General features: G+C 48.9%; 1 protein-coding gene across 1 annotated transcript in view; it reads right to left on the bottom strand.

Annotated features, from left to right (window-relative positions):
* Positions 1-78: 78 nt before the first annotated feature.
* Positions 79-25,824, bottom strand: part of LOC144168238 (phospholipid-transporting ATPase ABCA3-like) — a 64,217-nt gene continuing 38,471 nt past the window's right edge. Inside the window, exons 7-13 of the mRNA XM_077697265.1 lie at positions 20,472-20,656; positions 19,150-19,275; positions 16,265-16,382; positions 8,788-8,942; positions 5,174-5,329; positions 2,295-2,467; positions 79-166 (exon numbers count right to left, since the gene is read on the bottom strand). Of these exons, the coding sequence (XP_077553391.1) occupies positions 79-166; positions 2,295-2,467; positions 5,174-5,329; positions 8,788-8,942; positions 16,265-16,382; positions 19,150-19,275; positions 20,472-20,656 (1,001 nt within the window). The remainder of the gene's footprint in view (positions 167-2,294; positions 2,468-5,173; positions 5,330-8,787; positions 8,943-16,264; positions 16,383-19,149; positions 19,276-20,471; positions 20,657-25,824) is intronic.

Below are 25,824 nucleotides of genomic sequence, written 5' to 3'. Positions count from 1 at the left end.
CTAGCCCAGAAATCCGTACTCGTGCCCTCAAAAGGATTTGCGAAAAATAAACCCATATCCCCCCCTTGTGAAATCTGCTCAAGCAGCGGAGGTGTGGTTTTCTGGTGTAGGCTCGAACGTCAAATGCCGCTCGCCCGAGAAGGGCAGCGCCGTCGCGGCGCAAATTCTATGGTTCGCGCAAAAAAATCGGCAGATAACTGTCAGCGGTGGCAGGCTCCCTCCCCTCTCCCTCCTCTAGCGGCAGGGAGAGGACCCCTCTCCTGCGAGACCACTGCGCCGTCTAACGGTGAGCGTGGGAACCACCGGTAAGGTGGCTCTCAGACCCACCGACAGAGGCCGCCTGCGGGACTAGGAACCTGCTCCTACCCCCAGCGTGAAGCACGAACTTCGGCAGACGGGCGAAAAGGTTTGACCTTACAACAGTTCCGCTGTTCAACGGTTGGGCTGGTGTACGACTCTATCGAATCGCTGCAACTCTGTTTCAGGCTCTGTCAGTTTAAAAGTGAACAATATTGCAGTGAAAATGACCAAAAGCTTGCGGTACATTGTAACTTCCGCCAGATTTTGGAACTTTTGAACGAGAAAAAGACGTTACAAAAATCAAATATTGAGGCACCGAAATATTTTCCTAACCACATCGTGGGTTTTCAACCCGGAAAGAGATGAGGTCTCTTTACTGCATTCTTGACGTGATCAAGCCAGATGAAACTGACGCAACATAGATTTCGTATGCGCTTTATGCTTGCAATATATTGCGGGTGATTTCTAACGACATCAACCCCTTGGCAACAGCGTCCATCTGAGGTTACAATGTAGACTTAAAACTACTTTAAAGCTAAGTTGTTCATGGAATACAATGCAATAAATATTAACGGATCCTGTTTGTCAGGCAACGAAATTTATATCATTTAGATCGAGATGAACAACTAGATTGCAAATCTATTCAAATTTTATCCATCTCAGAAGCTGCGGCTGCTGCAGAACCTGCTACCTCCTTTCCACGGCGTCTACTTTGGATCTCGGCGCAGTCGAGAGCCCCAAACGCAGTGTTTCTGCTTTCTCTGTGTCGTGTTTTGTGCATCCGCATCCTATAAAAAGCAAAGCCTAAATTCTAACAATTTAACGCGAAGCCGTGTGACTACGCCAAACTGCAGCGTAGGCGGAGTGACATAGAGGCAGTACCTGAAATTTTCCCAATATACAAAACATAAACGAAAAATGCGAGTACTGACGCCAAACATCTCAAGGGGGTTGAAGCCAACCAGTTAACTTAAATTAACCGATTTGAGATGACGTACTGACCAAGCACAATAGACCACGCAAATATGCCAACGAGAAAAGAGCAGGAAGTGGTGAATGCGGCGAAGAAGGCTAAAACACGAAGGAGGAAAAGCAAGCGTTAAAACGCGATATAGTAGTAAAGGTGTCTGTGGTGATACCCGAAGAACTCATTATGCCGTCGCATTCAAAGCACGCTTGTACTCTTTACGCCGTCGTTCACTTTCGGTACCAACCTTTTGTTGCACCACCAATGGCGCACGTAGAAGGCAACATCACGTTCCCGCATTAAACGTTACATTGAAGTTCCAATTTTTCAAAGCGGCTGGTGCGCAGACGTCGCGACAGTGCCTTGTCCACGACACGTTCCCGCCGCGCTGAGCTCGTGCACGATGTTTTGTGCAGTGTTCCCACGACCAAAGGTGCGCACGCAATCGGAAAATGTCTGTTCTCGTGTCTACGAGCGAGCCGGGTTGCAATATTCCGTTTCCTAAACGGTACAGACGTGAAAGCACCTAGAGCCATCTTCTGGTTCGCTTTCAACACTATCTTTATTCTTTTGATCGACTGCTAGAAAGGGACACCACTCGAACTTAGTGTCTCTGAGGTAGAGACTTGATGCCTATTGTAACGGAAAGTGCAAAGTTTGAGCATCCGAAATTCTACGTGTTTCGTTAAGTCGAAAGAGTTTTGCCTGAAAATGTTCTAAATCAATACTTCTACACATTTGGTTTTTGAAAATAGGAGTGGTTCGGTATGTTTAGCTGGCTTTAGGCACAGTCCTATAACCATATTTAATTGATGCTTTGCGCCTTGCCAAACGCTCCGGTTCTGTACTTTTGACAAAGTGAAATGTCGTTGCCGCTTTCGTTTCACCCATCGCGACGGTTTCCCTAGTCTCATCCAGCCCCCAAGATATGTCGTCATGTATCGTCAAGATATGTCGCATAGTATGAGCGACTAACGTAGGCTCTGAGGTGGGCACTGGGAATAAATATAAAAAGTGTCGCCCGCACCGAAACCTGGCGTTGGCCATGATGACGATCCTGTCGCCCAGCACGTCCGCCTCATCCAGGTGTTGGGTCGTAAGAAAAATGGTGCTATCGCGCCGGATCTTGAGCAGCAGCTCCCACATCTCACGCCGGCTCTCCGGATCCATGTTGGCCGTAGGCTCGTCCAAGATGATGACCTGGGAACCGAGGTGGGTTTCGTACACACTTAAATTCACATGAACAGGCGGAGTCTTTCAACTGCCGCAGCGGCCATGCTTGTCTAGCTTCACGCGCAGTAAGCTCAGAAAGGAATCCCGCTGAAAAAAGCCCTGTCGTAATCCCTAAACCGAAAAGATTAGAATCCAAGGAGTAACACATCACTAGTCCCAAGAGCGCTGTTTATTGTCATCGCTTCAGGAGTGCACAGATTGGATATGCAGAGCCGTAGTATTTTGGTTATGCACATTCGAACTACCATATGAAAGCAATGTTCTGGGGACTTATTTAAGCAACTCTTCGTTGTACGGGCCATGTAGTTATTTCCCTGGAAATTATAAAGAAATCCCCATGCCTACTTACTAGAAAACTACAACGCCAGCTGCGTGTGAATAATGTTCAGTCAAGGAATAAGTTTTGTCGACTTGCTAAAATACATATGCAATAAAATACATAGCACCGTTCTTGATATATTAAGCACAGTCATAGTCTCTTTATGAAGCAGCGCACAACCCAAACAATGTCCGAAATATCGACTCAGGATTTGAAACTAAAACGTAAACTTTTTTTAGGCTGATGATTTCAGGCTCAAAAAATTGTAAACTTTATGAGACCCAGTATGACATGCACTGGTTGCACTGAGCAGTGGAGTACTCTAATTGGCCTCCTGGCTGTTTGCTTTTCTGAGAGATCGGGAGCATTATTTTATAACGTGTTGAGTTCTTGCCTTTTACCCTCGCCAGATTGAATAGGCAGAGCCGGAATATTTCGGTTTGTGCATTCCAATCCCCACATGAAAGCTATGTTCTACGGGCTTAATTACAGCAAACCCCCAGACTCCTCTATCAATCTATTGTGTGGCCGGTGCTCCTCATAATGGGGCAAACAACAATACGCTGGCAGAAATCGAGTGTGTCGGTGCAAGCCCAAAACAAGAACGCACACTTCTGCGCACATTTCTAATCCTTTCAGCCCTGGTAATGTCAATTGACGCCACCACATAAAAGTCCGTCTTGCGCACAGAGAACGAGACCAACCCTACCAGTTTTCTGGGGAATTGTCCTTCAAAAATGACTATTGCGATAGACATCACCATTGCAGCGTTTTAGCGGAGCTGTTCGCTACAAAGAAGCAGCAGCTCGAGTGAATTCAAAATTACGAAGTCGAGGCTAAAAAAATACAGAGGTCCTTGTTTTATTTCCGTGCTTGTAAGACTGTAAATGTGTACACTACGAAGCTCATTTTTCGTTTCTAGGCTTATGTAAGCACAAAATTTAGAAACACGTGCAAAAAAATTTCTGCTCAACATAACGTTTTGAATTGCCACATGTCCTGATTAATCGCCTCATTAATAAATCAGGTAATACTTTCACTGCCAGCTCTATTTTTCGTTTATGGACTTACGGGCACCTTAGAGTTGAATAAAACACAAAGAAAACATTTTTTTTGCTTGAAAAAAAAAATCAAGGCTGAAAGGACTAAAGGAGCACACGATCCTGGAAATGTAGAGATGCACGTATTGCAGCACAGGCAACAGGAGTAAAATGTCGAGTGCTAATGTGTGCTAAACACCCGTAAATTCTGCCTCGAAGAAACTCCAAGAAGTTTACTTGAGGATGCTTTCGGAAGGATAAATGTCGCGGTAAACTCCACCGCGCATATTAGGGAGTTTTAGAATAGGGGAAGCCGGCGTTGGGGGCCCCCAAGAAGTTAGGGGAACCCAAACGCAAGGCGCTCGCGCGCGGAGAGTTTTAGAAGAGGGGCGCCCCCGACAGCCCGCAACCGGCTTGCGTTGCTCAGCTCGGCTCGGGTGATGGAAAGTTTAGGCTTAGCGTCGTGGCGGAAATTTGATCGCCGCTATCTGTGCAACTGCGAATGACAATCCATAACACAACTTTTCACCACACTATCATCCCCTTTCTCGCATGTGGAAGTGTATTTCAGCTATAACTGCCGTTTCGGCGATCGGTGACCAAGACATCTGCATTGCCTGTTTCGATGCTTCCGCGCAGGTAGCGCCATCTCTCAGCCGCTCCGCGCACCGCGCGCCGCGGCGATCGGTCGGATCGCCGAACGTCCGCGGCCGCTCAGCGTAGGCTTAGCATCGCGGCAGATATCTGATCGCCGCTTTTAAAATAAGCCCTGACAACAAGCCCTAGCACAATTTTTCATCACACGAACACTTACTTTCTCGCATGTGGAGTTTCTTTTTAGCGATCAGATTGATTCGGAAGAGCAGCGACAAGCGGTTGCTACCGTGGTCTGCGCCGGTTCGAGCCGCTGAGCGTGCCGAGCTGGCAGGCGCGGCCGGCGTGTGCGCGGACTGTTTCTGAAGGCAGAAAACGCTTCACGATTACCTGCTTTATCCATATCTAGCGAACGACGCGCGGAATCAACAAATTCAGCTCAGCGATCGTCGTAGTTGATCGGGTGACGAGCCGCAGGTTTCGCTTCAGCCATGGTCACGCGCAGTCTCGCTGGCTGCGAGAGCGACGCAAGAACGCAGACTCCAGCTTTGGGGCGCCCGCTATTTCAGCAAAATAGCGTGCGCGCTAAACGCAAACCCAAAACCCCAAGGACGGCTTGGGTTCTGCGCATGCGCAGTACGACGCCCCAAGACGCTTGGGGGCCCCAGAGCGTTGGGGCCCCCTATTCTAAAACTCCCTATTATGTGCATGTGTACAAACCTTGGGCGTGGACACAATTGCTACGGCGGTACAAAGGCGGCGCTGGAGTCCCAGCGACAGGTCAGCGGCTAACTCAGAGCGGTAATGGATGAGACCCACGTCGTGGAGAAGAGTGACTATCTCCTTGCGGACCTCTTGGTATGGAGTGCCCTTCACCTGGGTAAACAGAATGTGCAGTAACGGATAAAAATGCACCGACCATAATTTTCAGTGCATCGCACTTCCCGTACTTCCTCAAACTGTGTCATGGAATGTATTCCGCAACCTGGTGGTTCATGTTGAAGCTAATTCATTTTCTAAGCAACGGACATCTGGCTAAAGAAATCAGGCTGATTGCTTGTCTTAACCGCTCTGAGTACGTTGAAGCGGTTCCAGATTCCTTTCTTGGAGATTATTAACAGATTGTGGACTGATGGGCGAGTTGGTATTTCGACATTCTTGTATTACAGCGCACTACAAACAGGACACAGGGAAGGACGCAGACACAGCGCTGTATCTGCGTCCTTCCCTGTGTCCTGTTTGTAGTGCGCTGTAATACAAGAATTATTAACAGATGTATAGCGCAAAAAAGACGAAGGACAAAGAATGCACGAGGACGAAGCGTTATAACTTGCAATCAGTTGCAATTTAGCGCTTCGTCCTCGTGCATTCTTTGTCTTTCGTCTTTTTTGCGCTATACATCTGTTAATAATGATCGACCAACTAGCCCAACAACGTAAAAGGGTGAACTGAAGGGCTTGTTGGTACATAATATCGTTTGAAAACAGCGCGGAAGACGGGACTGAGCGCTTATGTCGTCTATTACTTGCTCAGTCCCGTCTTCCGCGCTGTTTTCAAACAACCAACAACGTACTTTACTAGACTTTCTTGGAGAATTACCGCGCATGAGTTGACATCATCTTTTCGGTGGCAAGACGGGGCAGCAGCGAGCTCTAGTAGCAAAGTGCATTTCAAACATTCCAGGGCATTGTGAGGCAGAAATGAAGGGGGTAAGTACAGACTCTGGTCGTGTAGGCTCACTCACATGATGCATAGGATAACTAACGGGGTAAGAAAAAACAGCGCCGCGCATGGTCAGAAATCGAAACTAAAGTGAATGAACGAAAGTAATGTGAAACCCGTGATTTCGACATCAGTGCTTTAAATGCAGAGCACTTTAGGGCTCGCCCTGTCGTCGTAGGTCGCTCGCTGGAGCCAAGTAGAGCCACACGGTGTTCTGTCGTAGCGGCTATTGTCGCGGCGTAACCCATAGGCTTCGAAAGTCAAGCGGGTCATATAGTCACAAGCGTTCGAAACTCGTGAACTGCTGGCGCTTTTCATAGATCTCCCCATTCTTTAGCGCAAAAAAAGAAAACCGTAGGTACATTTGAGGCATAATATACGCAACTAACCAGCAGCGCCCGCGTTCCTTTATTTAGGCATGCTCGTAGGGTTGGTTTTTAAGGTAGTAAGCAAAAATGATGTGGTTAATCCCTCTTTCATAGGAATCGGTAAAACATGAAAGTGAAATGCGCCTTCACAGGACCGGTTGAATGTTTATTCTGCATCGATATGAACTTGCACATCGCTATTTATATTTCGTTGGTACGGCACCGTCAGACCTATCAACATTAGACACTGGATTGCACGCACCGGAGCACTGCGTAAACCCGAATGAAACCCACACGCGCTCGCAAACCATGCGAACGAAACCGAACGGGCTGCCAGCGAATCGTTTGGTGAACTCACGGTCCGCTGTAGCTAAAGAGCATAATTTGAAGGGTTGTTTTGTGGGTGTGGTTGGCGAGCGACAACCTGCAGGCGCCTCACTCTCCCAAATGTGCGACCACCGCTTTCCTTCTCCGTGGAGTGTACGGCAGATGGTTGCATTGCGCCGAGCTCAGCTGGCGCCAACTGTCGGCGCTCATTAGCATCGTGATGCACTACTTCGATTCACCTCTCTTAGACGGCAGCACCATCAAAATAGAGGAGGTTATAGGAAATCTATATGGTGCGTTCATACGGCTGTCTGCGCTTGAGCTCGTAGCGGAGTCGGTAAAGCACCTGGCCCCTCCCGTTGCGCGACGGAGATTCCGGCTCGAATCCCCGCGCCACCACGTCAACAAAGCTTTTTCTGGCGATGTAATTTCCGTGACGGATATGGCGTCAGTCATATGTTGGTGTATCCCGGCATAAAACACTTTCGTGTTAAAAAGTGACAGTGCGACGCCGGCACGTGCGCGGGGAAAAAAACAAGCGAGCACTGCGAATTTGGAATATTTGAATTGCATTTGGAGGTAGCACTGAGCGGATAACGGCGCTACAGAGCATTATGGTGAATCACTGCTCTGCACCGTCGACAACTTTCGCATTAAGTGGAACGGCTTTAATTTTTCCTATAATCGCATGCCAGAAAAACTTTGCATGCTGCACACTTGAATTGACAATGCGCGGCTACGTTTTAGGGCCATACGGTCGTACTAAAAGTGTTTAAAGATGGATTCTCGAGGCACAGGGTTTACACTGATACGATTGAAACAATCATCCGCCTTGATGAAATATTTATTGCAAAGAAATAATTAGATATTGCTCATATAAAAATAAATACATAAATATATAAATAAATAGATAAACAATAATTAAAATTAAAGTTGTATATATTAAGGTAAATTTAAAAAATAAAAGCGAGAAAAATACACGAAGAATGACTACACCTGGATAAATGTTACTGTGGCAATATTTCGTGACCAAAACAATACACATTCTTTGTTGTATATTCAAGACGTCTGGGAAAAATGATATCGGGCGTAGAAATAGAAAGAAAGATTATATATAAAGGGGCCGTGACGACTAATTACAAGCTGGTTCATTAGAAGATTGCTTGGTCCTAATAAAAATGGCACCAATTTCATCTGGAACTTCAGACAAACAATACAGATATTAAAATAAACATATGAATCAGGGAGAAAACCCCTGACAATTCCTGGTGTTTTTTTTTTTTTTGGTGACGTCACAGGATCTTGTTTGTGCGACTGGCAGCCGCCGACAAAATTTGCCGACACAATAAAACAAGCTTGGGCGATTGTAGTGAGGCCTCGAGTTTAATTTATTCGTATCACCTGAACGCTAAAGGGCCGTTTACACAATGATAAACATCGTCTTGAGTATTTTTAGCGAAACAAAGAAACGTCCTCGTTGCTAAAGTTGGGCTGATGGCCAGTTTATGATGGCCAGTACTTATAATTTCAAAATCTCAAGAAAACCCCGTGTACCAGCAGAAAAGTGATGGCTGAAGTGTGGAAATCTCAACCTCATCTCTCAACCTCGACTTCTTACTGCCCTTGAGGTCAGTAACTTCCACGTTGCTGATCCTGCCGCCACCTCTACCTCGCTGAGAGCTCACTTCATATGGCAAGGTTAATCAGTAACTGCCTGGTGGCCAGTTACTGATGGCTAGTTTCTTCGAACGGAAGAGTCGTATTTCGTCTTCATGGCGCTTCTAAGGTTGAAATATGATGCTGAACATGAGACAAACGTTACCGCATGCGCAAACTTGAGGCTGAACAAGAGAACGCGGCAGTGTACGAAGGGGACGAAGCAAGGCGAAGAGCCAGCACTGCCAGAGTGACGCTTACAACTGCAAAGAAGAGCAGGTGCTCTTCGACTGTCAGGTCGTCGAAGAGGATGTTGTCCTGGGGGCAGTAGCCGATGCTCGCCCGCGCATCCCTCGTGTTCTCCGAAATGTCGTAGCCATCCACCGAGATGCTTCCCGAGGTGACGTTGGTGAAGCCTGCGGCAGATGTTTGAATCCTCGGCTAAGCGCAACGCCCATTAAATGATGATAATGATGCTTGTTGTTTAATGGCGCAAGGCCGACTAAGGGCAAAGAGCGCCAAACAAAAGTCATTTCATGAGAAAGACATGAAAGTAAAAGTAAAATGTTTCGGTAAAATTAAACAAAGTAAAACACAACGTAGTGAAGATGACTGGTGTAAAAGGCCAGGTTGTCAAGATGCATGATAAAAAATGAGATGTGAAAATTTAACGTCGGTAAGAAACTCAAAAACACGTTTGACTGAAAAAATGGGTTCGTCTCCTAAGAAGTATGACGGGTGTTGTGGAATATGTCGTGTGTATAGTTGTGGAAAGTGTTTGCGTCGTGTTATGTCAAGTGCCTTGCATTGAATGAGTATGTGGATTACGGATAGGCCTTCTCCACACCCGCTGCACGTCGGTCTTGGGGATGCAGTGAGCAGGTGGGAGTGTGTTACACCGCCCATTAAATGACACTGAAGGTAGCCAGCAGTGTTATTCCAAACGAAAGTCTGACCTTCCCATTGCCATTTTAGCGTTGATTAGGTGCGGAAAGATGCCTTCCTTACTGAGAAATTGCGAACCAATTAAACAACGCGTTTGCCCTCCTCATTTTTCTCGCAACGATTGAATGACGCAAACAGCAGTCGCTGTTTCTACCACGTAACAAGCGGTTTCGTCCGTCACGTTCAAATCAGCCGTGCGTTCCAAAGCTCCCGCGTCCTTTGCTGCTTCGGACCACTAAGAAGAATGTTTCTTCATAGAACCTAGTGATAGTATTGGCGCTTTGTTGAAGAAAATAATATTTCACTTTTTAGGCCGTGTGAATGCTGGCGCCGAATCAACCGTTCGTGTCTTCTCCCCCATGGCGCCTCGCATAGAGGCATCGCAGTCAGCATCTACGAGTACCACTATCCAGCGGCATCCAGGGAAGACGTTTCGTACTTTAGACGGTGCGCACACTTGACAATACTGACTTCAGCCAAAAATGGCGTTCCCGAGTTTCTTTGAGGCAGCGCAGCGAGAGCACGCCGAGTATCATACAAAAAGTGGATATGGATGCAGTAGTTTACAAGAGTCGCACAATTATCTGGCCGAGTATTGCTCCAGGTATTGCACCGAAACCAAACAAGCTTGTTGGCGTTTGCGATGGCCGCGTGATGTATCGGTTGGGCTCCCATCATAAAGTTTCTAGCTGTCTTTTTATTCTTCGATGTTAAAACGTTTTGACACTAACAAATATCCAGTTACCTTTTTGATATTGTCACGGGTCTTGGCAGATTAGCAATCCAAGTGCTAAGCTATGGCCAACCTCTCCTTCAGGGATATGCGCCACTGCCAAGCTGGTACACGGCCTTGGGAGACGACGACGACGCTGCTTGCCTTGCGGACGTGCGCGCTGTTCCGGGGACATTCGATCTGCTTTGCCCACCGGCTTGTATTTGACTGTAATACATTTTATTACGAGCAGTGCCTTCATTGCCACGTCACATCTTGTGGTGGAGGTGCAACTTCCCTACCTCTGTCCCGCCAGTCTTGGCACAACACGGAGCTTCGGTCAGGACGTCACACCCATCTCGGGACGATGCCACCAACCCGTGAGCCTGCATCCCCCAACCCGATAGTCATTGTCTCTCCACCTCGCGACCCCGGTTTTTTCTCTGGCGCTGACGATGAGGACATTGATCAATGGCTCAGCATGTACGAGCGCGTCAGTACCCACAACCGGTGGGATGACACTTTCATGTTGGCAAATTTACCCCTAAATCTGAAAAAACCCGCTCTGGTGTGGTTCCAAACCAACGAGTCCAGGCTGACCAGTTGGGATCAGTGCAAGCAGGAACTGCGCGATTTGTTCGGTAACTCCGTGGCGCGCCAGCTTGCCGCAAAGAAAGACCTCTCCTCTCGAGTTCAGTCATCCACCGAGTCGTACGTGGCTTACATTCTGGATGTTTTGGCGCTCTGCTCAAAAGTAGACCCCAGCATGCCTGAGTCTGACAAGGTTGGGCACATCCTTAAGGGCATTGCGGACGATGCTTTTAATTTGCTGATTTGCAAAGAGTGCTCCTCGGTTGAGGCCGTCTTGAAGGAATGCCGCAGGTTTGGAGAAGCGAAGTGTCGTCGCGTAGCGCACTCGTTCACCCGCCTCCCCCACACCGCGGCAACATCGTCGTGTGCGGATGCGGCAACGCCACCCCGCCCACCGCCGACCGATGACCTGCCGACTCATACCGACCCTCTGACGACGATAGTCCGCCGCGAAATAGAGGCCATGGTTCCGGCTATCCCACCTCAATACGGCCATGCCCGAAATGCCCCGACTGTTGCACTCATCCAGGCAGTCGTGCGTGAAGAAGTTGCCAACCTGGGAATTCACCCTGTGTGTTCTCTGTCGTGCTCCCATGCTCCTGCAAGCTCCTCCACTCCCTTCGCACATAGCGGAATGCCCAGCCGTTACGACGCCCCACCCCGTTACCGCCGTCGCAGCCCTGCCGAATGGCGTACCGCTGACAACCGGCCAATTTGCTTCAATTGTTCGCGCGTCGGGCATGTGTCTCGCTACTGCCGTTACCGCTGGTCGTCGCCGCCGCAGCCAAGGTTTCCTGATAGAAGCTATTCCAGCGATAGGACCCACCAATTCATGCCTGGTTACCAGCAGCGTGACGTTTCCGGCAGTTCCCTGACCACCCGTTTTGGCCGTTCCCCGTCCCCACAACGTCGCCAGTCTCGTTCGCCTCAACCCCGCCGCCCCTCTCCGCCTGCTTCTTACGCCGCTACCTCCCCGGGAAACTAGCTCATGCAGCTCCCGGAGGTGATGCTGCATTTCCGACCTGGCCCGAAAATCCTCTCTTCACTAATACGACGAAACACAATCTCTTGGAAATTGATATTGATGGTATTCGTGTGGAGGCCCTGATAGACACCGGTGCGAACATTTCGGTTATGAGCTCGCCCCTTCGCCGCCGCCTGCACAAAGTTATGACGCCTGCTCCCTCCAACATTGTACGAGTCGCCGACGGCCGGACACCCACCGTAGCAGGTCTCTGCACAGCTCGAGTTGGCATCGCAGGACACAAAATACCAGTTCAATTCACCGTCTTGGACGCCTGCCCTCATGACATTATTCTGGGCCTCGACTTTCTTACTGACCACGCCGCCCTCATAGACTGCGCCTCCGGCATCCTCCGTCTTGACCTGCCGATTGGTCCTGTTGCCGACATTGAACCTTATCACCGTCTATGCTCTGCCGAACACCTACGATTAGCTCCAAAAGCCATAACCTACGTTCCTTTGTCCCCGTGCCCACCTGTCCCCGACGGCGAGTACATGGTTTCCCCTCTTACTGACGTTCTCCTACAGCACAACGTGGCGCTTCCTCATACAGCCGTCACGGTCGCACAAAATCAAATAAGTTTGCCGTTTTTGAATATTGGTCGTTCCTACCAAGTTCTTCCACAGGGAATGTCACTGGCCACTGTTTGTCCGCTCGATGGATGCCAGCTCTCTTCTGTGTCCACTGATGTCCCAAGTCCTCCCGACGGTCCGAAAGATCATCCACCGACATCCGATGACTTAACGAAGATGATGTCGTCGGACCTTTCCGCCTCACAAGCTCGCCAACTGCACGAGCTACTGGCATCCTACCGGGACATCTTTGATTTGGACGACCGTCCGTTAGGCCAGACTTCGGAGGTAACGCATCGCATCAACACCGGCGATGCGGCCCCTATACACCGGCGACCATATCGGGTGTCTCAAACGGAACGGGCAATCATTCAAACCGAGGTAGAGAAAATGCTGAACAAGGACGTCATTGAACCTTCTTCAAGTCCATGGGCATCACCAGTCGTCTTGGTGAAAAAGAAAGATGGTTCGTGGCGCTTCTGCGTTGACTACCGGCATTTGAATAAAATCACTAAGAAGGACGTTTACCCGCTCCCTCGAATAGATGATGCCCTCGATTGCCTTCATGGTGCGTCCTATTTCTCGTCGATCGACCTACGATCTGGCTATTGGCAGATTGCTGTTGACGCCATGGATCGCGAAAAGACCGCTTTCGTTACGCCGGACGGCTTGTACCAATTCAAGGTCATGCCGTTCGGTCTTTGTAATGCACCTGCGACCTTCGAAAGGATGATCGACTCACTTTTGCGCGGCTTCAAGTGGTCGACGTGCATCTGCTACTTGGATGACGTCATCGTGTTTGCCCCAACATTCGAGACACATCTTCAACGTCTGTCGGACATCCTTGCGGTCTTCCGCCGTGCCGGGCTCCAGCTCAACGCGTCCAAATGCCATTTCGGCGGCCAACAACTTAAGATCCTCGGACATGTAGTGGACGCTGCTGGTGTGCGACCTGACCCTGACAAGGTGCGCGCCGTCAAAGAGTTTCCTGTCCCTCGATCTGCGAAGGACGTTCGCAGCTTTGTTGGCCTATGCTCTTACTTCCGCCGCTTCATCGAGAACTTCGCTGACATAGCCCGCCCGCTCACGGATCTTCTGAAGACCGATACCTCGTTCTCGTGGGGCTCCGCACAAGCCACGGCTTTTTCCTCGCTCATTAACCGTCTGACCAGTTGTCCGATTTTGGCCCATTTCGATGATACGGCACCGACAGAAGTTCGTACTGATGCAAGTGGGCATGGCATAGGAGCTGTCTTGATCCAGCGACAAGCAGGTGGCACCAGAGTGATAGCGTATGCCAGTCGCCTTTTGAACCACGCCGAACGCAACTATTCTATCACTGAGCGTGAATGCCTCGCACTTGTATGGGCTGTCAGCAAGTTCCGTCCGTACTTGTACGGCAAAACATTCGCTGTAGTTACGGATCACCATGCGTTATGCTGGCTTTCCACTCTGAAGGACCCCACTGGACGACTTGGTCGTTGGGCATTACGGCTACAGGAATACGACTATTCGGTCGTCTACAAGTCTGGTCGCATGCACAGAGACGCGGACTGCCTGTCTCGTCACCCTGTTGACCCCCCTGACCCTCCAGACAATGACGACGACCCCGGCGTATTCGCTCTGTCGGACTTGCTCAACATTGCAGACCATCAGCGCCGTGATCCGTCGCTTTACAAGATCATCCAACGCCTCAGCTCCAAGCCGGCCGACCCTTCTACGCGTGAATTTATGCTTCGTGATGGCATCTTGTTCCGCCGAAACTTTCGCGAGGACGGGCCTGACGAGCTACTTGCACTGCCTCAGCATCTCCGCTCTGACGTCCTCCGCGAGCTTCACGACGCGCCCACAGCTGGTCACCTTGGCGTGGCTCGGACTTACGACCGCGTGCGTCGGCGCTTTTACTGGCCGGGCCTATACCGGTCCGTGAGGCGATACGTCACGGCGTGTGATCTATGCCAACGCCGAAAAACACCTCGTTTGCTTCCAGCCGGCACCCTTCAACCAATTGATGTTCCCACAGAACCATTCTACCGTGTAGGAGTGGACCTTCTCGGCCCTTTCCCCTTGTCCCGGTCGGGCAACAAGTGGATTGCTGTCGCCACGGATTATGCTACGCGTTACGCTATCACGCGTGCCCTCCCCACCAGCTGTGCCACAGACGTAGCCGACTTCCTCCTACATGCTGTAATCTTGCACCACGGGGCCCCTCGTCAACTGCTTACGGATCGTGGGCGGTACTTCTTGTCCCAAGTTATTGATGACCTCCTCCGTTCCTGCCGTACGAAGCACAATCTTACAACCGCCTATCATCCGCAAACAAACGGACTGACTGAACGCTTCAACAAGACGCTCACGGATATACTGGCCATGTACGTGTCCGCCGACCACCGCGACTGGGACGTGCCACTACCCTACGTTACGTTTGCGTATAATTCTTCTCGCCTCGACGCTGCCGGCTACTCCCCTTTCTTTCTTCTTTTTGGGCGAGAGCCTGCCTTACCATTGGACACCGTGTTGCCTAACTCGGGGATATTCACAACCGAATACGCACGAGACGCGGTCGCGCACGCTGATTTGGCCCGACAGGTTGCCCGCGCCAGGATATCTACTGCACAAACTGCCCAGAAAGACCGCTATGACCAGCACCATCGCGATGTGTACTTCGCCCCTGGCACTTTGGTACTCCTGTGGACCCCATCGCGCCACGTCGGCCTGTCTGAAAAACTGCTGTGTTGTTTCACGGGCCCTTACCGCATCCTACGCATGGTAACTCCCGTGACCTACGAAATTGGACCCCTCACGCCTTCGCCGTCATCTCATTCAACGTCGCAACTTGTGCACGTCTCCCGTCTGAAGCCGTACCACTCCCGCGATCCAGGCTGCCTCTAACCTTGTTCCGTTGTTTGCACCGGGTCGGTGCTCTCGCCGCCGGAGGTTATGTCACGGGTCTTGGCAGATTAGCAATCCAAGTGCTAAGCTATGGCCAACCTCTCCTTCAGGGATATGCGCCACTGCCAAGCTGGTACACGGCCTTGGGAGACGACGACGACGCTGCTTGCCTTGCGGACGTGCGCGCTGTTCCGGGGACATTCGATCTGCTTTGCCCACCGGCTTGTATTTGACTGTAATACATTTTATTACGAGCAGTGCCTTCATTGCCACGTCACAATATACTTGTGGAGGCCTAATAATGAAATAGTTGTCACGCAATATTAACCACTCCCGGTGTAAGTTTCTGAGTTTACCCAGCAGCGGCGACACGCGTTTTCGCTGTTTTCTACCTTATTTTAGAAACGCCACGCCTAAGACCGGTATATTCGCGTTCCGGAGAGATAATCAGTCGATCTGAAGCAACGTCTATTTTGACCTCAGTGTCCTTTAAAGTGATCTACTCCCTTTGTCCTTTATAGCCTAATAGTGTTGCTTGAACGCTTCAGAACTTCCTAGCTATAGGTTCACAGTATTATGGTGTGGTGTTAATTTCATTCCGTGTGCTGGCACAACAGCAGCTCCCACTGTAGACATAACCCAGATTCGCTTCGTGTGAATGTTCGATGCAAATCATGTGATTTTTTTCGGAGACTCGACTGGTCGAACATATTCTAAATTATGCGTAGAAACTCATGCACGCCTATGGGAATGAACAATAGCCGCAGTGAATGTTCTGTGACATCCAATAGGTGTGTATACTCGTCGGATTTAGGAAACACGCGGGTGGGCGACATTTTTTTTTAAATTTAATACTGACCTCTCTGTGGCCGCTGCGATTACCTCACTCCTTGCGACCCATACTCTAGTATGAACTGTATCAACACAAAGCCCTCTTATTTTCTTGTTATAGCGATAAAGGCATTGCGCAGGGATACATGAACAGGAGAAGGGCAAACTCACCCGTGATCATGTTCAGTAGCGTGGTCTTGCCCGCACCATTGTGTCCCAGCAACACGGTGATCTGGTTCTTAAAGACGCGAAGTCTCGCATCCTGGACCGCCACTATGCCGTTGTAATCCTGCGTTTGGCATTGCGGCACTCAATGGATGCGAAGGAACAGCCAGTGAATATATTTCGCCATATCTGATAGCAGCGCGAGCTTTCAGTGACAGCCCTGTCGAAATGGCGCTGACATCGCAATATAACATACTTATAGGAGCCATGAAGACAAAATACAAGTTAGGTTTATTAAAAAGACGACTTAGTCCCGATAACAATGATACAAATATCGTCGCAATCTTCGAACAAATAACGGATATATTAAAGAAAACGTGTGAAGCAGTCGCGACCCCCTAGCCAATTTCCCCCAACTTTTCTATGACGTCACGGAACCTTGTTTGTGCGATTGGCGGCCGCCTAACTGACCTGTCGCGACGACACATGACTGGACGTCTGTAATGGGGCCTCTTGTTCCATTTGACCGCATCACTTGAATGCTAACGTGCAGTTAAAGCACTGAAAATTATGTTTTATTGTTGGCCCGTATGACGTCATTCCTGTTCATTACACGTCACTGACTGTGGCCCGAAATTTGAAAGTTTTTAAATATGGCTTGCTTTTTTTCGTTAAAAACATCTTTTGTGGCTGTAATGGAGCTGAGTGAGATACTGAATCATAGTCCTTTCAAATTAAACGAAGTTGTATTTTCTCTTCATGGCTCCTTTAAAGTAGCACGCTCACTTAATCTATCCTTTAGAAGAAGCCTACTCCTTCATACCGGCTTGAACCGCACGTGCATAGTGTTGCAATTCGGCCCTCTCATTTTTACCATAATTGTTCGCTCTCTGCGACTCCGGATTTTTCTTCCTCTCTTTGTTACTACGGCTGAAAAACTGTCAAGTCTCAATTGTTAACGCTATTAGCTGACACGAGTTTTTTGAAGTCACCTAATCGCTACTTCTGTTATTACACGTTGGAGTTATACCTGTAGGCGTACAGTCATGACCAAAAATACGCGAACACGTGAATATGAATCAGAACACCCAAATGGCGCGATTTCTTTCCATGCAGGCGAAATTGACGCGAAGCTTAATTACAGTCACGAAGTTGGGAAATGTAGCATTCCAAATATACTAATAGGGCCATCATTGTGCCTCCATGAGCGTATTTGTACTTTTTGTGTGTGCTGGTTCATATTTTTGTGTTTACGTTTCATTTGCCCATGAGTCGTACTTAATTGTTTGTGAGTCCTCATTCATTTGTCCGTGAGACTTCGTGAGTCCTGCTCGGCATTGTAATGTTTTATAGACATTGTTTCCGGCGTCAAAACCTTTGTAAATGAGCACCAAAGCGATGAGTAATAGTTTTACGGAAGTGTGACTGAATGACTTTCACGTACAACACGCAAAAGGTGTTATTTGAGAGCAGGTATGTGATTTATTTACTTATAATTTCAAAATCTCGAGAAAACCCCGTGTACAAGCACAAAAGTGATGGCCGAGGGGCGGACATTCCAACCTCAGCTGTCAACCTCGACTCCATACTGCCGTTGAGGCCAGTAACTTCCATCCTGCCGATCCTGCCGCTCCTGCCGATCCTGCCGCCACCTCTACGTCACTCACAGCTCACTTCATATGGCAAGGTTAATGTTCATTAAGGGCTGAGTTCGACCTCAGGAGGTAGTAACGTGTTGAGATTGTGCATTCCCGCCAGAGACTGCACGGGATGATCACGACGTACCCACTAGCACACGTAAAAGGGCGGGAACAGGATCGCATGTTGTTCCGGTCGTGCGCTATTTTTACACACGCTGATTCTTTCGCTCTACTGCGCGCCATCTATAATTCTGTAGTTTCTGTTTAGCCTTCGTTCCTATTGCTGTCGTCGTTTCACTGCAATGCGGGGAAGACAAGAGATTTCAGAAGGGTACAACCTGACACCCTAAACTGACTCTCGAAATTGTTAATTTACAGCAGTTGAAGTGCTTTTTACTACTTTACCTTTGACCAGCATGCGGTGTTTGAATTTCGAATGCAGAGTTTTATATTCATAATCGAGAGTCATATTTTTATTAAAGTGAATTCGGCCACTTACAAAATAGAACTGGGCTGCTGTGCAGCAGGTTCCTGTAAAATAGGCTCCACTGCCGAGTCGAGGTTATGCGGGTTTGTCAACCTCAAAGGGTTTGTAATATGCATATGAAGAAGCAGTCTCTGCAATACACTGAAGCGACGTGGGAAAACTGTCATTGCAGAGACCAATCCATTGTACGCCGGGCGTGACTGCTATACCTCAAGCCTCTTTAAAGTCGGCCTTACTACGCTCAGATGGGGTGCACAGAAGGTATTCTTACAAGAGCAGTGTACAAAATTACTGAAAGAGTGTAAAATATTTTCGGTGTTTTATTATCTTTTGAATCGGCTGTCACGCGATGCGCACACATAAGAGGCTTCACAGACCGCAAACATGGGGAGAAATATGTATGTAGCAGGTGGAGACTGCTACGAAATGAAACATTTTTTGGCAAAGAAAGTCTGTTCGTGACAAATTCACGACCCAATATTCAACGATGAATTCATGATGCCAGAAATATTTGTTCAAAGCCGATTAAGGTTTACTTTTGATTATTCACTCCTCTGAATACATTTTTACAATGTAATTGCGATCTCACTATGTAGCTCACAAGGTATAGTGTGGGGCACAAGACCGTCCATTTCCTCGTCACGAATGCAAAATAAAAAGTATAGGAGTGTGGTACATGGGGGAATATAACGAATGCAGACTAAGAGATGGACTGTGGTTCAATTCTACACGCATAATCTTTCCTGCCTCCAGAGCGTACTTACCTTGCTGGCGTTAACAATATCTATGGCAACTGGCAAGTCCCTAGGTTCGGGCTCAAAGTTCGGCACTTCTTGCACCGTCATCGCTGGTGGCTGGCTCATTGTCCTACTGGGAATCCAGTAGCTCATCTGCATTGTGGTAAAACGAAATACGCGGTCAACGAACCCCGCAAGTGCCCTTTTGTCTGGGGTCATTCAAGGAACTCTCAAACCAAACGGCAGTTTTTCCTTGATTTCAAAAAGTGCTAGTGTTCGATAAGTAAACATTTAAACGTTTTTATTCTTTGCTCTGAAACCTTCCGGAAGCTGGAAATGATAAAAAGAGTTAAAACATTTACCTATCTTCGACATGCAATAGTCCATTAAAGAGCAGCAATCCAGCCATTAGGTTCTTCAAACAAATACGAAAAGGGTTAGCATTCGTGCTAACCATTCTTGCTAAACATTCGTGTTAACATTCGTGCTCTGCCTATTCGGGCTTTTCTCGGAGAATTGACGAATCAATTTAAAGCCAACTGCGTAAAACTGCGCTAGAAAGCACCTTTTAACAGACAACCCAAGTTGTCTCCGCATTCCCGGAATTGATTTCTGCGCTCCGGGTGTTAGTCTAAACAGCATCTCGACACACAAGGCTTCTTTACACCACTGATACCCTTCACAGCGCCCTTCTTGGCCATACACCACAGAAGCGTACGATGGTGTGTGTCCATGTGTACTCAAACATGAACGACAATCCGAGAGCCACTGCGTTTACCAGAGAACTCTCGCCCGGTTCTCCCGTGGTCTGTCCAAGCTTCGACCATTTTGGGTCATCACGAGTTAGATCATGAAGCCTGCCCACACCAACTCCACACGCTGCGTGTCAGCAGACGGGGTCACCCAATTCCCCAACCAGACCTCTCCCGTGAACCCCAGGTATGGTTTGACAGGCGCAAGCCTCCCTTTTCCCCAATCAACACTTGTTTGCTTTCCGACCCTAACTGCTGTACACAGCTTTCAATTTAGCCCCTGTTAGTGGGACTGCCAAGTTCTTAAAACGTGTCAGGTTTAACAATAATCCCAGCGGCAAAGAATCGTTTTGGTCGCGTACCTGGCTTTTAGGCGTGGGTATTACAACGGGAATCCCCGAACTTTCTTGCTCTGATTCCCACGGTGTTGCATTTCGTTTCGTAAAGTTTTGCCTAGTGTGCCTTAATCAAACTGGTTTCCACCGTAAAGGGTTCGTAAGCACACCTGGCTTTACGATATAGTACATGCATTTTGTAAAATGTCTTCCACGTGTGCACGCTGCACAGTCGCTAAGGACAAGGAGGTGGTCCCCATACCTTCAAAGGGTAGTGGTAGGGCAGCGATATTCCCGGCCCCACGTGCAGCACGTTGTCCACGTACCACACGGTCACGACGATGATGCAGTCACAGAGGAAGCCTACGAATACGATCTCCGCCAGCGTCACGTTGTCCGGCGTGGAGTCGTGGTCGTAGAAGTTAAACCAGTTGGCCCCTCGCTCGACTGAAGGAGCATGAATTGCACGAACACTGTGAAGCGGCTTTAGAGCAGTGTTGTACATCGTCACTGACACGTAGCTTCGCAACTACAGCATGGGCCTGACCACTTTCAGAAAAAATAAAACATGAAAAACCTGTAGAAATTTAGAAACATTGTCTGCTGACGCGTAGCATTCTTACGTCGCTTGTCTAGAGTGTGAGGTTTTTACGACTAGCGAATGACGTTGGATTATTTCATTGTGTTTATTTTTGCCAATGAAGTAAATTTGTACCATTACAGCGACCAAGCACCATTATTTCGCAAATTTTGTATTTTTCCGCCGACGCGAGGGCTAGTGCACAGAGGTTCGTTTCGTTCGTTTTTTAGTCGTATTTCCAAGCTGCTTTTCCGCGATGTTTAGTTTAATCGTTTTGTGCAGGAACGCTATTCCAGACGGCCCGTGATTCAGAGGAACTCGGGAGAAACGATCTCTAGCGACGCCCACGTAACACGATAATACTTCTACGCGGAGTTCAAGCGCTTTAAAAATGCGATTCATGCTATTTGCTGATTATTGAAGTGACGTAACCGGCCCAAGGCTGCGCGCTCCAAGTAGGCGCGACTAGGGCGTGGCGCTTTTTTTAGTGCGTTGTCTCGCTCCTCTGTTGCACTAGTGGCTACTGGGGACAAGGAAATCCATTTACTTTACTTTATCCCGCGTTTATTTTATTAATCTGTATTCCGCCACCAAGTTCATTTAGTTTTGTTTAAGGTGTTCATTTGAGGTTTTCGTCGTAAGAAGGAGTTTCTGCCCATTTCTGCCGTCGGTGCCATGTAGTATAATCATTTGACTTAGGCCGTCTTGCACAAAAAGAAAGCGGGTGATGGAAACTCGCCACATTCGAAATAATTGATGCTCGGTGCTACGTTATTGAAAGCCTTCGTGTGCTTTTAGATACAAAATTTTCTTGTGCCACTTAAGTCTGCTTACTTGCTTTGAAGGCGGAAACTTGGCGGTTCCTATTAACTTGTTTACTGATACATTATACTTGCGTATTTTTCCTCGCTTTCATTTTTTGTCATTTGACCCGAATTACTTGGACTGGCCTTTTTTCTGCTATACCGTGTTTGCATCAGTTTCTTCTCGCAATGAACTGTAATGAACTATTTCGTAATGAACTATGTCATTCGTAATGAACTATGTCAGCAAGCAGACGGGCACACGCCGCAGCCTTTCTCGAATCAGGGTTCTCCGAGGCTGGTCTGCACCTCTTCTACTACCGTGACATCACGTTCCGGTGTCACGCTGCACGCACTACTCTGCAAATTTTGCTTTTCAAATTCACAGAATGATGAATTGTTCGAACCGGGCACATTATCTCCTGAAAGTTCCAACTGCGGGCCAATACTCCGTGTGGGTGTGTGCTACCAATAAAGGAAGCACTTCACCGCTCTTGTCGACAGAGATCTGTACAGGGTTTTTTTTCCCATTGAGCTCAATCCCCTCAATCCCTCTCTCTTCTTTCGCCCCCTTCCGACTCCCGCATACCCTCCCTCCGACGTCATGTGGTTACTTTAATCCTCAACTCTCCCTTTTACTCGCTTTTTAATCTGAGGTTCCTGCCATACGGCGGTAACGCTGAAGAAAACCCTTTTAAATGTGTAGAGATCACCTCTGATAGAAATTTTAGGCGTATCTTCTCCTTCCCCCGCAAATGTCGACAAAAGACGATAGTCTTTGGCGACATTTGCCAAGTAAATGCCTCCGTTCGCTTTCCCGCTTACCTCTGATGTTATCCCTCGTGCTTCGAGCTCATCCCAAGGTAAACAGGCTAAAGGTTTCCTGAAGTCAATTTAAATTTACCGCGTTCCACTGCTCCAGGCCGGGTGCCTTGATGCCAGCGCTGCCGTACAGCGTGGACGCGCGTGAATCGAGGAGCCCTACTTCAACGTCTATAGAGTAAAGCCCGCTTATATCGAACAGCGCGAGGATTGTAAAATAGTTTGGTACAGCGAAAATTTGATATAGAAAGTGAAGCACAAAAAAACTTGCACGAGAGCAATCCTGCAGACGTAGTCTAGAGCTAACGCTGAGCGCTTATCACTCTGCAGTTCACTATTGATACGACCCTTTCTCGGAAAGAGAACAATCATTTATTGGGGCGGAAGAACTGCGTGAGTGTAGCCTGCTTCTTGGAGCACAACGCGTTGCTGGTGACTTCTTGCTTCACGGTATCTAAACAGTCGACAAGCACAAGACCACTGCCCGCAATGGCACTGCAGTATTGCCCTAGCAGGGCCACGGGAGCGACGGCTTCGCTGTGGGTCGGAAGCGCTACGGAGTCCTCGGCGTCTTCGACAGAGCGGAGACAAGCATGCCTACAAGCGAATAACGGCGAACCCAGCGAACCGAGCAAGTGCGGGCAGCTAGCGGCGCGGACTTGAAGATCGGTGACACCGCAGCCCGCAGCGCCAGCAGCATGCATGTCTGGAGCTGGTCCACTCTGCCACGGCCGGTTTGGAAAAGTTCGAGCTCGCGCGGGAGTCGCAAGCGACACCCACGCCACCGCTGCGCGCCGCTGTGTTGCGGGAAAGCCTGCCGCATGCCTAAGGAGAGTAAAAATCCGGCGCGGCAGAGTTCGATATATCCATTGCGAGCAAAATGGCGTTCGGTATAAAAAGTGTAAAATGCATGTAATTTTCATCAGAATTAGACAAGGGTTCGATATAGGCAATAATTCGATATATCCGTGTTCGATATAAGCGGGCTTTACTCTAGAACCGCGTTGTCCTAGTCTACGTGTGTTCCAAACAGAACGTGAAACCTATCTAGTGGAAGCTTTCGTTACTGTTGCCGCTTGAAATCTTAAAATGCGGCCGGAAACCATAGTGGCGCGGCCGACAGCAGGCGAGCGTGAATTTTTTTCTGCAGTAGATGTAGTATTTCATTTCGCAATCAAGCAGCTATATATTTTTTTGTAAAAAAACACAGTAAATATCCATTTTGTAAATATTTTCTGTCGTATATTTGCGTAACATCTTGGTCTTGTTCAACAATGTTTACAAGTATGACCATATAAACCAGACTTAGACATTTAGATTTCGCTGTGAGTATATAATACTATTGCGCAGACTTCGTTACACTTTGGCCGAGTGGCTGAATCGAGCCACAGACAGACAGGCAGACAGACAGACCAAAGTTTCTGTGTTTAAGTAGCCCAAGAAAGACTATCGTCTCAGGCGCCGCTAATTGTATATGTATATACCTCGTTTGAAAAAGTTTTGCCAGCAGACGATAACACTCCCGCTGCAGACGGACAGACGCGCTGTAGACCCTGTCCGGCGAACCACCTAAATGAAAGGCGAAGTCAGGGAAACACGCCTGCAGTGATCATATTGCGCCCACACCGGCTCACTGTCGACTGGTGCCGGTCGATGCTTCGGTCGCTACCGAAGCTTCTGTAAAAGCTGTCCGTCACGTAAAACCGCAGCGCACACAAAACTTGCTCCTCGACGGTCATCGCGCGAAAGCCGCCTTGAAGTCATCGCACACGCGGATCGGTCGCCAGATGACTGCACAGCCAATGCGCGGTAGTTATGTAGAGATAAAAAGAAGCGCAAATTCCTCCTCCGTTTAAAAGATCTGTCGAAATAGGAATATACCTGCTACGGCGTCCATCAACAATAAAAAAACGCCGAAGCAGCGGCCGCCACGATCATCACGAGTTCAACTCGGCCATGCAAAACCATGCCCGGGTTTCCTCCGAGCTCTAATGACAATTAAACACCCCCAGCCCATTCGTGGGCGCGGCGTAGCGACCTAAGCCACACGCACCCATGCCGTCGATTTTTTGGATGTCGTATCGTCGTAGCCACGATGGCAGCGACAAGAACTTGGCACACCAATCAAAAATCAAGTCCTCAGGCCACCGTGAGCCAACGGTGCCACAGTAGCGGGCGTGTTCGGTTCGAACTGGGGTTCGCCCCTGCCCGAGCCAATACGAACGACCAAGACATGATTTTCCCACGGGAGCCCTCCTCACACACCGTTTAAGCACTGTCGATGAAACATTTAGTGCCCTTCGACTCTGTGAAGATGGCTGACTTGCGAAGCTGCACGTCCTCCACGAAGTGCACGAAACACAGCACGTTTGCTAGTAATTTACGACTGATCATACTTCCTAGCCAATTACCTGGATGAAATGCCGAAAGACACCAGCTTTATCCTAGCGGACAAACGTAGACCTGTCTCTTTCCCCCCGGCGTCGTAGGCACCTTACTGTTTGTGCAACACGAGAACGGGATCCGCTATACCACTGAGGACACCGGACCGGCATATTAGGGTCTTTGGCGACCACGTTTAAACCTCACGCCAACACAACGGGCATGTCATCAGTAAGAACATGAAACCTTTAGATGCGCATCCCCCCTCTCCCTTAACTCCCAACCCACGCACGCATAAACCGGCCACCGGCCATCAGCAGGTGTTTAGAAGGGAACTGTAGAACGTGTCGCTTTGAAAGCCCGTTAAGCTGAACAAGTGACATTGGCGCACGTCGGCATTTCAAGCGGGCCAGTTGCTGTTCATCCGGGAGGAATTCGCAGCTACTAGACCAGCTGAAACTTGAGGTGGCAACGGCGGTGGCAGCAGATTTTACTGCAAAGCAGTATATGTCTAACCCCCCCCCCTCCCCAGTTTTCATTCCGGTGTGATCGATTTACTTGGCGCCCCTCCGGGGCTCCTCCTCACGATCGCTGACACCTCTTTCGCAACTGTTTTTCCCCTCGCCTCCACCAATGACCCTTTGCAAAGTTGTGCAGTTGGCAGCTAACTGCGGTACTGCGGTTATCAGATTATTGCAAAAAATAAACAGAAGTACGGATGGGCGTTAAAAATGCACTGACGATTACTACACTCCCTAATATGAAATTTGTGCGCAGCGCGAGCTGCAGTCTTCGCGGTCATGGCGCATTTCTGTTGCGTCGCAGGAACTGTTCGCGTGATCAGCGAACGCACGGCGGCGTGCGCTACTCTGCAGCTACCTCGCAGTGCGCCGCCGCCGCCGGGCAGCATGTTACAAATCGTGTTTGAACCTCCCGCGCAAACGTCACGTGGTTTCGATTAGTGGATAATGGAACAGCGTCTAGGGAAAGTGTCAGGGGGAGGGCGCTCCTTGGTGGTGACGCATGAG

This window comes from Haemaphysalis longicornis, unplaced genomic scaffold, assembly GCF_048455015.1.
Source record: "Haemaphysalis longicornis isolate Haplotype H1 unplaced genomic scaffold, Haemaphysalis longicornis Haplotype H1 scaffold_2, whole genome shotgun sequence".
NCBI classification, from domain to species: domain Eukaryota; kingdom Metazoa; phylum Arthropoda; class Arachnida; order Ixodida; family Ixodidae; genus Haemaphysalis; species Haemaphysalis longicornis.
The sequence above is the reverse complement of the archived record's forward strand: the minus strand, read 5'-3'. Positions and strand labels throughout refer to the sequence as shown.